This window comes from Centruroides vittatus, unplaced genomic scaffold (assembly GCF_030686945.1).
Source record: "Centruroides vittatus isolate TY-2023 unplaced genomic scaffold, ASM3068694v2 contig_3308, whole genome shotgun sequence".
Lineage (NCBI taxonomy): Eukaryota > Metazoa > Arthropoda > Arachnida > Scorpiones > Buthidae > Centruroides > Centruroides vittatus.
The window spans coordinates 86,392-103,247 of NW_027122125.1; the positions used below are offsets into that span (position 1 = coordinate 86,392).

At 31.2% G+C, this 16,856-nt stretch overlaps 1 protein-coding gene across 4 annotated transcripts in view; it reads right to left on the bottom strand.

Annotated features, from left to right (window-relative positions):
• LOC136973912 (calpain-B-like) overlaps nt 1–16,856 on the bottom strand; it is a 48,346-nt gene that overhangs the window by 16,651 nt on the left and 14,839 nt on the right. For all 4 annotated transcript variants that reach the window (XM_067268684.1, XM_067268685.1, XM_067268686.1 and 1 more), the window contains exons 3-12: nt 13,939–14,008; nt 13,569–13,821; nt 13,333–13,501; nt 13,181–13,261; nt 12,048–12,145; nt 11,905–11,982; nt 11,661–11,836; nt 8,313–8,476; nt 3,967–4,184; nt 3,850–3,892 (exon numbers count right to left, since the gene is read on the bottom strand). In XM_067268684.1, coding sequence (XP_067124785.1) covers nt 3,850–3,892; nt 3,967–4,184; nt 8,313–8,476; nt 11,661–11,836; nt 11,905–11,982; nt 12,048–12,145; nt 13,181–13,261; nt 13,333–13,501; nt 13,569–13,821; nt 13,939–14,008 — 1,350 coding nt within the window. The remainder of the gene's footprint in view (nt 1–3,849; nt 3,893–3,966; nt 4,185–8,312; nt 8,477–11,660; nt 11,837–11,904; nt 11,983–12,047; nt 12,146–13,180; nt 13,262–13,332; nt 13,502–13,568; nt 13,822–13,938; nt 14,009–16,856) is intronic.

The following is a 16,856-nucleotide window of genomic DNA, read 5'->3' on the forward strand; positions in this document are numbered from 1 at the left end:
TCCCCCCCCAGTTAACCTGGTGCCCTTCCCCAGAAAATTACAGCCCGGCCCCCACGCAGTTAACCTGGTGCCCCTCTCCAGAAAATTACAGCTTCTACTAGGCCCCTCCCATAACAAAATCCTGGCTACACCAATGGATAAATTATTAAATTTTTATTGTTTACAAAGATATATCAAAGTGGATTAACTCCAGTCCAGATGTATTCACTTTGAGGTAAATTATAGATCATTCGCATGTGTTCAACGATAATATAATGTTTTCCCAGATAATACTATTTGTACACTTACAGTATGAATTAATATTGTGATGGAAAGCAAAATACTCTGAATATCTCTGGTTTCATTATAGTATGATGCTCACAGATCTGTTGAAATCTACACAGTCTCAATTTATAAGCTAAGATCTACCATATTTTATGGACTATAAGACGCGCCTGAATTTTGGAGGCAATTTTTCGAAGAAAAAGTGCTTCTTATAGTCTGTAAAATACGGTATAATTAATACTAAAAAGGTGAAGTTAACAGCTCAAAATTATAATTGAGATATTATAGGCAACACATAATAGCTTTAGACAAGAAATCTTTAGAGAGTTGTGCAGAAATGAAACAATATGCCTTACATAAATTTTTTACTACCTGAGGAACCAAACTTTACTTAGGAAAAAGCCTCAGAAAAGGGGTATAGTTGTGCCCTGTGCTCCCCTGAACACACATTTCTACATTTGTAAACTTTTAAGTGCTTTTGTGACCAACACTAACTCATGGTGTGCGGTTAAGGCATCTTGTCTTAGGCACATTACAAATTGTTTTTAAACAGACCACAATATTATAGCTAACATACCCTGTTATGGACATTAAACAAATATTTCTGTACAAATCCAACAATATAAAACTTTACTAAACATATACTTTACCGAAACTAAACCTTTAATGTCCACAAGTATTTTTCAAAAGCTTTAATTTCAGAATTAAATTTTTAGCAATTTTTTAGACAACTGAATTTTATCATAATTTTATATTTTATCAACAAATTGTATAGAATTTTTACATATATTTTATAATTACCTGGGAAATTATATTTAAAAGAAATAATCAATAGTGTATTGTACTTTTTATTATAATTTATTACATTGTTTATTAAAAATTATATATCAAAACCATATTTCAATGCATGATTGAAATCTAATAAATGAGAATGATTTTGATTTTAAGCTAGTAGTGAATAAAATGTGCTGATTGTACTATTTAATTAAATTAATAACAGAATTTACTTTATATATGTTTAGTATTCTATATAGTTTTTAGTATATACAGTAGAGTATCGATTATCCGACTTAATTGGGGACTGGGGTTGGTCGGATAACTGAAAAGTCGGATAACCGAAAAGTATGAAAAAATACATTATTAGTATAGTGTATTAGGCCTGGTTTAAATACTACCCTCCCTTTCATGGTCGAGCCAGTGCTGCCAGCTAAAACATGCAAAAATTTAACAAAAATAATATTAAAGTAACCAAGACATAACCAAATATTGTAGCGCCACATCACTAGTGGACATTTGAATTTGCCGACTAGAAAACGGTCGGTTAGCCGATAAGTCGGTTAATCAGGGGTCGGATAATCGATGCTCTACTGTATTTTCATTATACGGGTGATTCAGAAGAATGTACTGCCAGTTACAAAGATCATTTTCATCATAAAATATACTATAAATTTGGGTCCTGTTCTCAATAGTTACAGAATAAGTCACTGTAAACAGCATAACTTCTGCTAATTTGAAGTTGAAAATAAAATGCATTTTTCTGTAATAAACTGTTGTAAATAGTGTTGCCACCTTTACAAAATCGCTGACCCGGACAGCAGGTCAGGTTTGTTCGAACAGAAGTTCCTGACGTATGCGTAATGTCATTTTACAATGCGAAGAATAACGTGCACGCTGGTTCTAAATCAGCTACAGTTAGGGACCAGGGACTTACGTAGGAGTAACATACAAGCAAAAATAAAAAAAAAAAGTTCAAGAGGCAGGCTGCGCGTCACACGTCAGCATAAACAGAGTTACATGGCAGAATGGCAGATGAGTTTCAGTGACAAAAGACCTCACACGTCTTTCGTTGTTCAAATGATGTAAATTTATAACAATATTTGCAAGAACTTTGTTTCATCGTAATTTCACAATTTCTACGAAATTTCCAGACAAAATTAATAGTTAACCCGGACAATGAATTAAAAACTGGACTATCCGGGTGAACTGGATGGGTGGCAACAGTAATCTGTAACTACTTTTATTTTTAATGTTATTTACAACTAGTGTTACCACCCGTCCAGTTTTCACCCGGACAGTCCGGGAATTGACTCAGTGTCCGGGTGAAAACTGGATGGGTGGTAACACTAGTTTTAAATAACATTAAAAATAAAAGTAGTTACAGATTAGTGTTGCCACCCGTCCAGTTCACCCGGATAGTCCGGTTTTTAATTCATTGTCCAGGTTAACTATTAATTTTGTCCGGGATTTTGTAGAAATTGTAAAATTATGATGAAACAAAGTACTAGCAAATATTTTTATAAATTTACTTAATTTAACAGCGAAAGACTTCACACTCTCACCGAAACTTAATTTGCCATCTTAAGCCAATGTATGTTGCAACCTGTCAACTTTTTTTTTTATTATTTGCTTCTCAGCTCTTTAAAGCTAAGTTATTTAATTTCTTAACTTACGTTACGCCTAACTGGTTTAGAACTGGCGAGCACATTTTTCTTTGCACGGTAAAACAACATTGCGCATTAGTCAGGGACTTCTGTTCAAACAACCCTGACCTGTTGTCCGGGTCAGCAAATTTGAAAAGGTGGCAACACTATTACAGATCCATTTTGCATCAATGTTTACAAACTTAAAGTTTACAAGAGATTTTCAAAACTGTTTCCATCTGTTTCCATACAATCTGAATGCCACTCTGCCTAGCTCTACATGCCTATCCTTGATTAGTGTAGTGTTGTGCATAATACATGCAAATAGTTGGTGCATGCCATCCTTCATCCATCATCCGTTCCTCTGTGGAAAATTAAGCACTTCAACCTCCTGAATTACTCTGTATATGCATAATTACTTGTCATTTCCATTATTTTAATGAGATCATTCATATTTTTATAAAAATTTTTGTCATAATAATGCTTGAAAATATTAGATAAGATATATTTCCTATTTCTGAAAGAAGTATTTTTGCAATTTTTTTCTCTGTACATATTATAAGGAATAGGAATAATGGAAGTAGAGATTAGAAAGTTGTTCACTATTCAAAAGAGAGTAATTTTTGGAAATTGAAAAAGTTTGTTACTTCATTAATTTATTGAAACGTGTAAAATAGGTTTCTTGTTAACATCATACTAAAATTTGATTCTACTTTATAACAAATATTTTATTATTGTTATAAAATAGAATGCAAGTTTATTTGAAATATCAGTACGCCATGTCAGATTCCTGACGTCAGCGACACCAGGTGCAGGTTAGTAAACAGTTAGTAAATGCGCCAAGGTGTTTCTGGGGAAAATTACAGCCAGAGTAATTTCCTGTTGCCTTCTCTGAGACGCGATGTTGTGCGAGGGGGAAAATGCCTTCCAGGAGGTCTTGTAAGGGAAACTAGCCCCTATCCAGGTGTCACAAACGTGGAGAAAACCCGGAAAACTCCACGTCACCAGTCCGTCCGAGCGTGTCGCAAACCCGTGACCGAACTCTCAGTGTTTAGTGACAGAACCGCTCGGCCACTGGTGGGCATTTGAAATATGATTTTGATTAATACAATTTTCTTAATTATTGGATAAAAACATGCTAAAATAGTACACATTTTAAATTTACCTGTTCATCAGGTTCTGTTATATTAATATCTTCATCATTTTCTCTATAGAAAAAAGTGACATATTATAAAAAGATATTTAAAATAAATTTTCATAGAATTGCGAATCAATTTCTTACGTCATAACATTTGGTTTTTCTGTAAATATTCGTAGGACAAATTCACCTTCTTCTCCAGGATCAAATGTCGTTGGAATGATACAATATGTTCCAGGCTCTAATTTAACTCTGCAGCTTACTTCTCGAAGATTGGTGTACGTATCGCACTGAGCAACAGAACGATTGTTCAGTAAGTATCTTTTAGGAAGTGGTTTTATGTATAATTCATCTCCAGTAATCTAGAATAAATATGATATTAAAATAAATATATCATTTACGGAAATAAAAATTAATATTTAATATCACTAGCTTCTTAGAGAGTTAGAAAATTAAAAATCAATTATTAAAAAATTTAAATTCAATTTCTCAATACAATGTTAGAAATAATCTCAATCATCTTATTAAAATTATAGATTAAAATCTAATCTTAAAAATATTTAACAGTGAAATTTGTTTAAGTACGGATAAAACAATAATAAATAATAAAATTTGGTTAATGTTACCTATGGTTCCAAAATGGCGGCTCGTCTCTGATTCGAGGAAACAGAAGAAAGAAAACAGTGGGGACGCACGTTCTAACCTAACCTAACCTAACCTATTCTAATAATTTGGTTGGTAATAATTATGGTAATTTATTAGAATAGGTTAGGTTAGTTTAGAACATGCAGCCACACTGTTTTCTTTCTTCTGTTTCCTTGAATCAGAGACGAGCTGCCATTTTGGAACCATAGGTAACATTATCCTAAAATTTCATGAAATAGTTAGAAATGCTTCACAAAAATAAACTGAATTACTGAATTGTAACATTTTTTTTTTTTTTAATTATTTAAGATAATTATTTAAAAAATAACACACCTTATTCTAGAAGTCAATTTTTAGTTTATAAAATATTGTGATAGCCGACAGCGAATGGTATGCAATGATTAACAAAACACACTTTGTTAATTTACAAAAAAAAAAACAATATCTTTATTCGCTAAGCTACAAGGTTCTTTTTACACAGATCCCAACGTGTAAGCGGTGGTATTACAAAGTCCAGAATATGTAATATAAAACTATTAATATTACTAAGGGTCCTTAACTATCTTAAACCTACTTACAGACTATGAGAATTGAAGAGAGAGAGAATATAGGTACAGAAAAAGGAGAAGGTGGAAATACCCGGGATTTTTGCTATGATGGCTTCGTGATGCTGAGCAGGGTTACTGATGTCTCTTATCCTTAGTTTTGGTGGACTCCTTTAGTTCACTTGGACGATAATCCACTCAGAATCTGTCCAGCAAGATTGTCAGTTCGTCAGGAAGTTCTTTATCTACTATAACACTAGGTCTTCTCTGTCTCAACCTCACTCGTCGAGCTTCGATCTCTAACCTCTCTCGTTCCAACACACAACCAGTGCTCGCCGACCTTTCTCGTCGAGAGCCGAGATTCTTCTCTCTCCAACTTACTACCTGTGCTCCACGACCTTTCTCGTCGAGAGCCAAGACTGTTCTCTCTCTTTCTCCTTTTCCTCTCCTCTCTGATTTTTTATTACTTTGTTTTTCTACCAAAGTTGTTTTCCATCCGAGGCATCACTCCCATTGGGTGGTAAAACAATTAGATCGTAAAATGATTAAGAAGAAAGTCTTTGTCAACAGGAAAGGGAGAGAAACAAAGAAGATCTTAAATCTAATTAAAATTTATAAATTTATAAAATACAAAATATACATTCATATGGCCAACGGCCACAATATGTTCAAAAATATTAGCTCTCATCTCCAGAATCTCAAGATGTCAGCTAATCTTTAAATAACTGGAAATTAGATTTTTTTTAATTATATGATCTAGAAATTATTTTAAATATAGCTGAAACTGGTTAAATATAGAAAGTTTTTAACATTATTTCATGAGAGGATCAAAGTATGATGAGACTAGAACAAGTCACAAAGTCAGGGCTTCGTATCTACCTTAGATGCGTAAAAATATACAAATAAAATTAATTTAAAAAATAACAGATTTTTACCACTTAAATTATTTCTTGTTATATTTACACTTAAACTTTTTTTTATCCTTAAAAAAATCAGGTCATAAAAGTGTAAACAAACCAGAATAAAACTTTTTCCTGTAGCAAGGTTATTGTAATTGTAACAATAGTATTATCTTGACCTAAATCTATTAGAATGTAATATATCTTTAGGCTAAGAAAATGAGTATAAATAGGAGCAGAGATATTCAACATTATAAAATTGTAAGAAGATATTAATGAAATTCAAACTTGAAAATAAATTTACAAAATAAAATTGAAATAATGCAAAAGGAATTATTATTATTTATTTTTTGGGCTTCAATTTGAAAAAATTGTGGAATAGCTCCACAAAATACCCACTATGTCTGTCCTTCCTTAATCTCGAGAACAGTGTTAGATAGATGAAAGTCAAGAGCAAATATGGAAACTTTAGGGGCTGGGAGCTCCAATTAACTATATAAGAACTTCCAATCTAAACTGGAAGACACGTGATTTCAGTTCAAAATTTTCCCCTAAATGGCATTAATAGATGACTGGCATAACTCCGTTGTTATCAGGAAAAGTATGATGTACAGGGGCAAGATATTACTAATTTTAGTGGAGAACATATTTTAAAGTAAAAAGAAAATTAAGAATATGATTAAAAATTGTAATCAGCATTGTGACAACGTCACTATAAATTATTGCTCATTATTATCAATGTGTTTTTTGAAAGAGTTGAGTTGATTTTCTTTTCCATAGAGAATATAAAAGATTTTAATCGTCAGGTTACAAAATCTATGAATTATTTTAATCGATTTTTGAATTTATTTTAAAAATAAGTTTGACTATCAGAATTTATGTGCTTTTATTCATTTTTTAACCTTTCCTATCGTGTTTTTTTCATTTTTTTAACCTTAACACCCCGTGGGCACTAACCTAACCTTTCTAGCAAGCCCATTATGGATTCAGCTAGGCCAACAATAAGGCAGCTGAGTGGTGAGGGACGGTGTCCAACGTATTTAGACAGATCACTCCCCAAAATTTCCTGGGGTTTTTTGACCTGTCAGATTCATTTCCAGGGGCTGCCACAATGGTAAGCTGCCATCTTAACTGTTTGGCCATCTGGTTGTCCTGTGTTTTTATTAATGTAATGAATTCAACCATTAAAATAAATTTGAATAAGTTTGATTTCTTGAAAAATTAATACATGAATTATGTGAAGCAGAGGATCAAAATTCAGTAATGTACCTCATAATTAAAAAACAGAAAACTGAAGTTGTGAAAATTAATTAAAATTGAAATAATTTGAGAAATGGTATAAATATGATTGAAGATTATTTTATTTTCGAGATTATTATGGTGCTAACAATAATAATTTGACCAGAGATAGCAAAGATTGAGTGCTATTGTTAACCACATTTAGATTGCAAAGGTAAATTCTAAGTTCAGATAAAAGAAGAATTGGCATTGGGAAGAGCATGTAGCCAAAAGTGAATATGTAAACTGACTGTTTTTTAAATACAGAAACTATTCTAACCTGAACACTGGGGTGAAATCTATACTATCTGGAACCTGTAACTGGTGCGTAGTGCATATATATTGTATATCGCAGTTGTCAACATCACACCCTTGCCGCGTATGCGTCAGATTCCAAGGTCGAGGCGCAATTCGAAAAAGCTACTGTTATCGTCAACACACCTCACCAGGAACATCTCAAGTAGCTAGAGGGCACGGCCATCTATAACGCCAGCCAGGTAGTCACGTGCATCAACCTGAAGGAGGAGTTGACTCTATTTCTGGCCTGGCAATCCCTGTTTGATGCCAACCCACAACTACTTCCTCCAGCACACGACCGTGCATGTCAGGGAAGACCCACTTTGTCGGAATGACACCTGATCCCACCTAATAACATACACTCCGTCCACAGAATTCCTTAACCAGTTGACCTGAAGAAGAACAAAGTGATTGTTCAAAAATGTTTGTCAATCGTGATATACAATATATATATGCATTATGCACCAGTTACAGTTCCAGATAGTGACTGTTCTTCGTATAGTAACAAGTTTGCAGCATGGAATAAGCAAAGTGGAAAAGAAATTATGCTAGCTTTGCCATTCTTTATGCAGATAAAGTTTATTCTCATACACTTGTATGGTAAAAATTTTTTTTAATGTTTTTTTTATTTATTGTGAGTGAATTTGTACTAAGAATTATCAAGAAGTGGCAATTTCTATATTATAATGTACTGTATTAGTAATCAAAATTATTGAATGATAAAATTAACAATTTATGGTTTTTCAGTTTTTCTATTAAAAATAAACTTTTAATGTTTTATTCAATAAATTAAATTATATTAAATTTGAATCAAAATTTTACATACTTTATAAATTATAAATCCTATTGTTAGACATTGCATTCCGAATTTTCTTTTTAATCTTCTGTTTTTCTGCATGAGTGCCACGATCATCGTGCACATGTTGTCGTCATCGTCGTCGTCCACGTCTTCTAATACAACTCGATATTGTGGATTCATATGAAAAGTGTCTAGAAAACAAAACTTAATTTTAATAATTATATATACTTGTATGTGTCAAATTTCAATACGATAATGTCATCATTTGTTTGTCTCTGAAACTTGCACTAAATCAAGTGTGGTGTTACACTGAAGTATCTCAAACAATGAAAATTATTTTCAGTGACAAATGCTACACAAGTTTGAGAGTTTGAAAGTCTCAAACTTGTATTTTGTTTTTGTAACACAAAATTGCACATTTAGTAATTCACAGATGATAAAGATGCTATTTAATATTTACAAGGAAATCTTTTCATAAATATTTATTGATGTGTTATGAGGGTGGTGCCATTTAGCTGAGCACAATATCAAAATTTGACTGTGTATATAAAGAGTGTGAGCTACAATATATTCGTGTTAAACGAATTCAACATTTGACAAAATTATTTATAATTAATATTTAATTTATCTACATTAACTTTATTTACTTTCTGATTATAGAGAACAATGTAGTAATTTATCATAAATGCTTTATATAACATAGACTTGTGTGTGAAGTCCCTTATAATGAGCTAGCGCCTGAAAACATTTAGTTAATTAGCAGGTTATTTGGATTTGACTTTTTATTTAACAATCATTTTTATCAATAAATATGGAATTACAACTTTCATAGTTTTATTTCTAACCTTTCTTTTAAAATTATTGGCATATATCAATCTCTCCTTCAAGGCAATCAACTGTTGATGTACACTACATGATACTTGCTACCATGATACTTTGGTCCCTTTGAGCTTTATATCTTTCTGTGGTCTCCCATAACAGTAGCACATTTTAATAAATTTTGCATTGTAGGTGACATCTTTAATGTTAAATCTCATAACTTCCAACCTTCTAATTCAAAATATGTGTACACACAGTATTACTATATGTAATTGTTATATATAGTAATACTTATGTTTATTAGTTTCATACTCAATTTTATGCCAGTTTCAGAGACGAACAAATGATAGTGCTAAATTGAAGTTTCACGATATTCGCACTGTACGTGTACTGTACTGGACACACTATAGACATATATTTTAATATTAAGCATCCTTCAAAAAAAGAAATGAAAATGACATACTTTGTATACATGCACAAGATTAGACAGTTCTTCATTTATAAGAAACAAATTCTGATTGAGAAACACTGGGCTATATAATAATCATAGTTTTGTCTAACTCAAAATGAGAATAAAGTTCATCATATCTAATAAAATCATTTATAAAAAAAAATCCTCTAATAATAATTTTTTGTATGCATTCCCGTTCTTTTATAAATAACAGAAGAAACTGTAATACAGAGAAATATTAATTTTCATTTTAATTAGCCACTTTTAGTACGGTAATTATTTTTCACTAAATACACTAGAGAATCGGATAAGTAATTCTTAAGTGCTGATCTCGAGTTTTCGACTTCCTTCAAATAAGTAACACTTGTGAATAATTTGAAACTGTGAAATTCTCATGAATGTGTCTAAAAGCTCAAAGAGGATAATTGACATTTAGTTATTTTCTTAAGAAAATACACTCTGAATATTTTCTACAGAATACAGTTATATAAAAATGCATTCCACTTTCTATTAACAAATTTCTAGTATAATTTTAGTAATTATAAAAACATAACAATTTAGTATTACATTAATATACTCTATGTACTGTACATTACAATAAATTACAAATTTAAATTGATGTACCCTACTTTAAATTCAGAATATTATGGAAGAAAAGATTGGCTCAAAGTTGGACTTGAACTCACAACCCTTGCTTACCATGAAGATTTGTTGCCAGTTACCCTACCCAAAACCCCATCTAATCTTCACTTCCAGAAGTATTGATTACTTAACTAATTCAGGTATAACCATACTGGATACATACAGCTTTAGTGCCTGTGGCCCTCTATGGCTCTCAGCCAACTTATGCTTAATCAGTTTGATATTCATGCTGTTATAAACACAGTTTTTTAACTACATATTCTGAAAATGACTGTACGTGTATGATACTAAGCATAGAACACCACAAAATACATAGGCTCCACAAAATTTACAATGAGCTTTTTGAGGAGCATGGGGCCTTTTTTAAAGCACAGGGCCAAATTTCAGGGAATGCACTAAACCTGTCAGTGTCATATGAATTTGTTTTTATAAGCCTACTTGCTAGTTATGTGAATAAACTATCAATTATGAAATATTTGCAAAACTTTTTAAAGTCATTTCTTCAATGTTAGAGGAGGATCCATAAACTGTTGTACTCAAACATGTAATTAAAGGAGAGAGTGGGTTTGCCTAAAGTACATCACTGTACATAAGAGCAAAGAAGGGGGGTTCTAGATAGTGTTCTACTGCTTGAAATGAAACAACATTTGCACAACGGGTACTTCAGATGATGCACTTACCATTTATTAAATAAAAATTTTTTTATACAGGAAGTCACCAACAGGTGATGCTAGAGTTATGCAAATCGTGGTTACAAATGTTCAATATGTGTTCCATTTGCAAAAGCATGTTTTCCACTCCTGAACATAATGAATCTACTTTAATCACGGGAACTTGTCAATGAACTCTGTCATTTATATCTGACACAAATGCACATTTTTCATGATAGACCTGGTCTTTCAAAAAATCCCATAGCCAGAAGTCATATGGGGTAAAATCAGGTGAACAAGGAGGCCAGGCTGTTGGGAAATAACAACTGATCACCCGTTCATCCGTGAAAGTATGCCTTAATACACAGAAAAGAGTGATAGATGTGGGATGGTGCATTATCTTTCATGAATATGGTATCTTGAAGGTTTTGTTGAAGCTCTGGGATCAAAGTCATTAGCATATTAATATACCATTCTCCACTAACGAAACAGGTTCAGACCTCAGTTGCATAACTCCAATGCCACCTATCAGTGACTTTTTGTATGAAAAATTTTTATTTAATAAATGGTGAGCGCATCATCTGAAGTACCTGTTGTCCAAATGTTGTTACATTTTGAGCAGTAGAAGACGCTCCAGAGCCCTCTGAACATTTGTGTAGAACTGTTTATTCCAAGTTTAGATTGGTAAATAAAGTAATTAAGAAAAATTTTCCTGTATCTAGATCATCTTTACCCTATAAATAGTTTTCGAGAAGCAAATAAATAATTTTTAGTGATAGAGAACTAAAAATAAATTAATAAGAAAAAAATCACCTTCAAAGTTCCGACATCCACCGGCAGTACAACCTCTTACCCAAGAACCTTCATACATACTCATTTCCCACTTCTTCCTTGAGAGCTTAGTCAGAGGTTCATCTTCAAGTGAATCGGGGTTTAAGTTACAAATTTCAAGATAAGAAAAGTTTTCTAGGAAATCCTTATATGAAATCCTAGAAATATTGATAAGATCTTATTAATATTGTACAGTTTTTAATGTTAAAATTGAGCTGATACAAACCAAAATTCTCCATCTTTAGCAAACACTAAGCCAATTTCTTTTCTTTCATCTTCAGAAGTCAAACTCCATTCTCGGGAACTTAATAAAGTAATTCTTTAAAATTTGAAATACCTAAATAAATTAAATTACCTGCTTTTTCTCACCTGTCACTCCAAGGTCCATTCCATTCACCTTCACCCCATGGATTTCTTACTCGTAATAATGGAATTTTTCCTGTTATTCTAGGAGTTCTGATTTCAACCTATTCATTATTAAGTATATATTATACAATAAAATAAACAAAATTGTTTTATTTATTTATTGAATAATTGTGAAAATAAACTTCAATTATAGATTTCAATATTATATAAGAAAGCAAAAGTACTTTATTTGCACCCTACCACTTGTGATTAGCATGATGAAAAGAAACCAGTGTGATAAAAAAAAAAAAACCAAGATAACCAGCAGAAATGGTGCCAATCTATAATTCAACATGGGTTAAGATGTTGGCACTCTATCACCTTTTTTTTTGCTGGTTATTTTGGTTTTTGCGGCTATTTATTTAGCAATTTTACTCAGTTGTGAGTGGTTGTGTGAAAATAGTGTGGTTAACATCATATCTTGATTATCTTTACCTTTTAGCTATGTAACTGGAATAATTTAATACTCATTAAGATGCAAGACTAAGCCATTTATATCTTGTGCACATTTTATTAACAGTTATCTGGCTTCTTAATATCAGTCATTTGTTCTTATTCATTTTAACTATAATGATTTTTAATGTATTTTTGTATGTATTGTCAACACTATTGTTTCGGGGCTTGGTGTATGAAAAAATGGCTAACAAATGAACCAATATCCTTTGTCTGGCCAATGTCCTACATAAATGAAGTGCAATAAAGATGATTATAAGGAGTCATGAACTTTTTCTTTTCATAACAGTTAAGACAATAACTTTTCCATAAAGAAAGAAAGAAAATGCAAGCATGTTTATTTTATATTGAATTTTTCCAATTTGAGTGGATCCATTTTTAGTCTTGTGAAGCAAAAGAGAATCAGTTTCTTATTGAATATTTATAAATACCAGGTCCAAGATAGAAAGCGGAAAATAATTATTAGTAAAAGTGTATGGCATCCTAGTTAAGGAACTCAGATCTGTGAATGAATAATTATATTTTGAGCCGTAACAAAGGTATTAATTATTATTCTTAAACACTTTCTATTGGTTATTAAAATTCTAAATTATATCTTCCTGTCCATTAATAATTACTAAATAGTAAACAAAATATTTTCTTACCAGCTTTACTTTAGTAATGCTATAAGCATGACCCATGACTAAACCATTATCCTTTACTTTTTCAACAACGTTAGGATCTGGCTGTATTAAAGGAAAACATTTATTACTTTTTAAATCAGAAATAAAGAATTTAATTAAAAATATTTTATTACATTTATTGCACAGCTCATAAGAGACCATCTCTGATATGCTTTAAGCATAACTGAGAAGAGATTATTAGGAGCATTATTAAGTTCGTAAGATTCTGTCAATCCTCCCGTGAAGTCTTCCATAGCTTCGCATGCTGCCCCGCCACGTAGCGATTCGTACGATCCATGAAGTCTATACAAAAATAATTGCTTCGTAAATTCATTACAATTAACTAAGAAAGTATTAAAAAGCTACTTACTTAGCGTAAGCCTTCTCAAGTAATGCACTCCAAAATTCATTTCTATGTTTAGAATGCATAAAAAGTAAGTGTCCATGACTAGTGGGAAGTCTGTCATCCACCACAATTTCTACCCATCTACCATATTGCCAAAATCTGAAGTGAAAGATTCCTGCGTAATCTTTAACAAACGACTGGTCGTCCGGCACGACTCGAAAAAACAAATTGTCATTTAGAGTCAAGTTTGCTACAGCTGCTAACAGCCAACAATCACCTGTATTAAAATAATATTTTTATTATGATATAATTCTAAAGCAGTGTTTTTAAACGTCATAACTTATTAATATTAAAAAATAATGTTTTGAAAGTAAAATACTATTATTTATATTACCCAATTCTCCTTGAATAACATCAAATCTAGTTGCTCCTTCTACAAACAGTCGAGGTTCGGGTGTTAATTCCTGCAAAGCGAGAGTTTCTATTAAAAATTAGTTAAATTTTTATTTTTACTAACAAAAGCCCATGCACATTATGTATTTAATTTTTTTAAAGTCTTGTTTAATAACTACAAACCAAATAACCAAAATTAAGTGCCACAATAGAAGAATTAACAGGCATTTAATGCTATAGCTATGTGAAATATCTTATATGCTATATAAAATTCTCATTAAATAATTGTAAAACTTACATAAATTTTAATAAATTGAAAAAATAATAATATTTGTTACACTTAAATCGTGTTACTCATTAACAGTGACTTCATAATTTGTTTATTCTACAATCTTTCCATTCAATGTGATTCACTGCTTGTCATGGATATAAATATATCTAACTTTATATATTGTTAACAATTAGTGTTGCCACCTTTAAAACATTGCCGACCCGAACGGCAGGTCAGGTTTGTTTGAACAGAAGTTCCTGATGCACGCGCAATGTCATTTTACAATGCGAAGAATAATGTGCATGCTGGTTCTAAATCAGTTACAGTTAAGGGCTAGGGACTTGTGTAGGAGGAACGTGTGTAACCTAAATTGAGAAAGAAAGAGCAGCTAATTTAGCTTCATAGAAGCAAAAAAATGAAAAAAGCAGGTCGACAAGAATTCTATGAAATTCCCGGACAAAACGAATAGTTCACCCGGACAGTGAGTCAATTCCCGGACTGTCCGGGTGAAAACTGGACGGGTGGTAACACTAGTAACAATTGATGTGTTAACACTGGAGAGTGACAATTAGTATAAAATGAGTGAACCATTATTGGTATATATGCCAATGACTTTTTCTGGCATGTGACCCAGGGCTCATCTTAAAAAATAAATATCCAATCTCATGTTTCGTAAAGAATCAGGTTTATAAGTGTATATATGTAGACTTTTATTATTTAAAGAGGTATACTCTCTATACTTAAAATACCAAATAACACTATGTCCCTAAAAATTCTCATCATAAATTTGAAGATTTTGGTGCACGCACTTAAAAAGGTTGCCCACCTGTGGTATATGATATGTTAACTGTAATCTTGTACTTTATTGTATCATCGTACGTTATGCTTATAATCATTCACAAATGGTCATATTCATACACAAACTATAATCTGGTTTCTTATTGGAAATAAACAAAAATTTAAATTCAAATAAATGGAATTATTTAAGTTAATACAGTTCGAGTGATTCAAAAACACATTCATTAATTTGTCCTTTATTTTTCTTGTATCAATGTATGTTTTTTTACTTTTGGTAACAACTCATTCATTACACAGTCACGTTTTAAGCCTAGCTCTTCTTCAGTTGGCACTAAAAACAAATCATAAATGACACCAATTATAATTATAAATTTAATGTAATCTCCATGGAAATTATATTATATTTATACAACTTATTACATTGATGATCAAATGAATTTTAGTCAGTGTAATTAGTCATTACCAAGAAGTAAAAATGCTGTAAAATCTAATGTTTGTTAATGCGCTATATTGCATTTATCAAAGAAAGATTCGTATGGATAATTATTCATCTTCCGAAATAGAGTTAAGAAATGTTTAATTGATATTCAAATATATTTTTTACTTATAGTTAGTGTTTTAATTAATTTATTGTATAATTTTTTATATAGATTTGACAAAACTTTGAACACACAAGTCTCTGTTAGCAGATCATTTTAAAAATAGTTCCAAACACATTTATTTCACATTAAGGTTATCGTACAGTAAGTATCAGTTAATGTTACTTTTATTTTTGTCTTGCTTTAATGAATTTTTTAAAATATAGCAGAAAAACAATGATACGAGCATTCTGTAAACCGAGTTTGTCTTTTTGTTTCCTAGGTTTATCAGTATTATCGAGCTGATCTTATATTTTCTAAAATGAATTATATCGAATACTGTTGTATTTAATAGGCAAAACTGTGTTGAATATTATTATTTTTTGTACCATTTAAGCCCCAAAGCATGAACAATAATGTTTAAAATAGTACATTAATACTCATTCAAAATGCTGAGTTTCTCACATAAATTACTGTTTTTATGAATTTATTCTAAAATAATTGGTTTAAAACTATACAAAACTTTCATACAGGGTAATGTATTGATACTGAATAATAGAATAATGAAATACAGAGTAAATGCACGGCAAATCCAAGCTATTTGCAGTAGGGTTCATTCAAGAACTGTACAGTACAGTACTAAACAGAAATTGTTTAGTATCTATAAAGAAATCAATGTGTTTATGAAATGGTAGTAAAGGTTTTATTTAAATACTGTATTTTAACAGGAAAATTCAGAAATAATTATTAAACAAACAGAAGTGTTCGAGTGTTTGAAAAAAGTGTTAATAATTAAACTAGTTTTTACATCAGGCTTATTGATATATTTCTTTGTTCAGTGTTGCAAGTAATATGTCACTAATATAGATTGGTCATCACTGATTTACAGTTATATTTTTATTAAATTCTGGAGATAAATTTAATTTGTTAAGTGTAAATAAAACTTATTTGAATGTCATCTGTGGGAGAGAACTTGGAATATTGTTCCATTATTATATCAACAAAGCTTGTAATTCCATTTTAAAAATATCCTTTAAACAATATGTTGAGTATGGAAACATTAGGTTTTTCTATTCTGTTGACCACGTATAAATATCATTTTAGAACACTCCTGTCTTAAGTGAGATGGCTAGGTAACCGAGGTAGCCACAAGCAAGGTTTTACTGTACATTTATTAATAGATTTTGACTATTTGTTCCAAGATACTTATTTTGTTTGTATGGAACAAATGTTTTTGCCAAATTTCTGGTGTTTTAAATTCCAAAATTTATG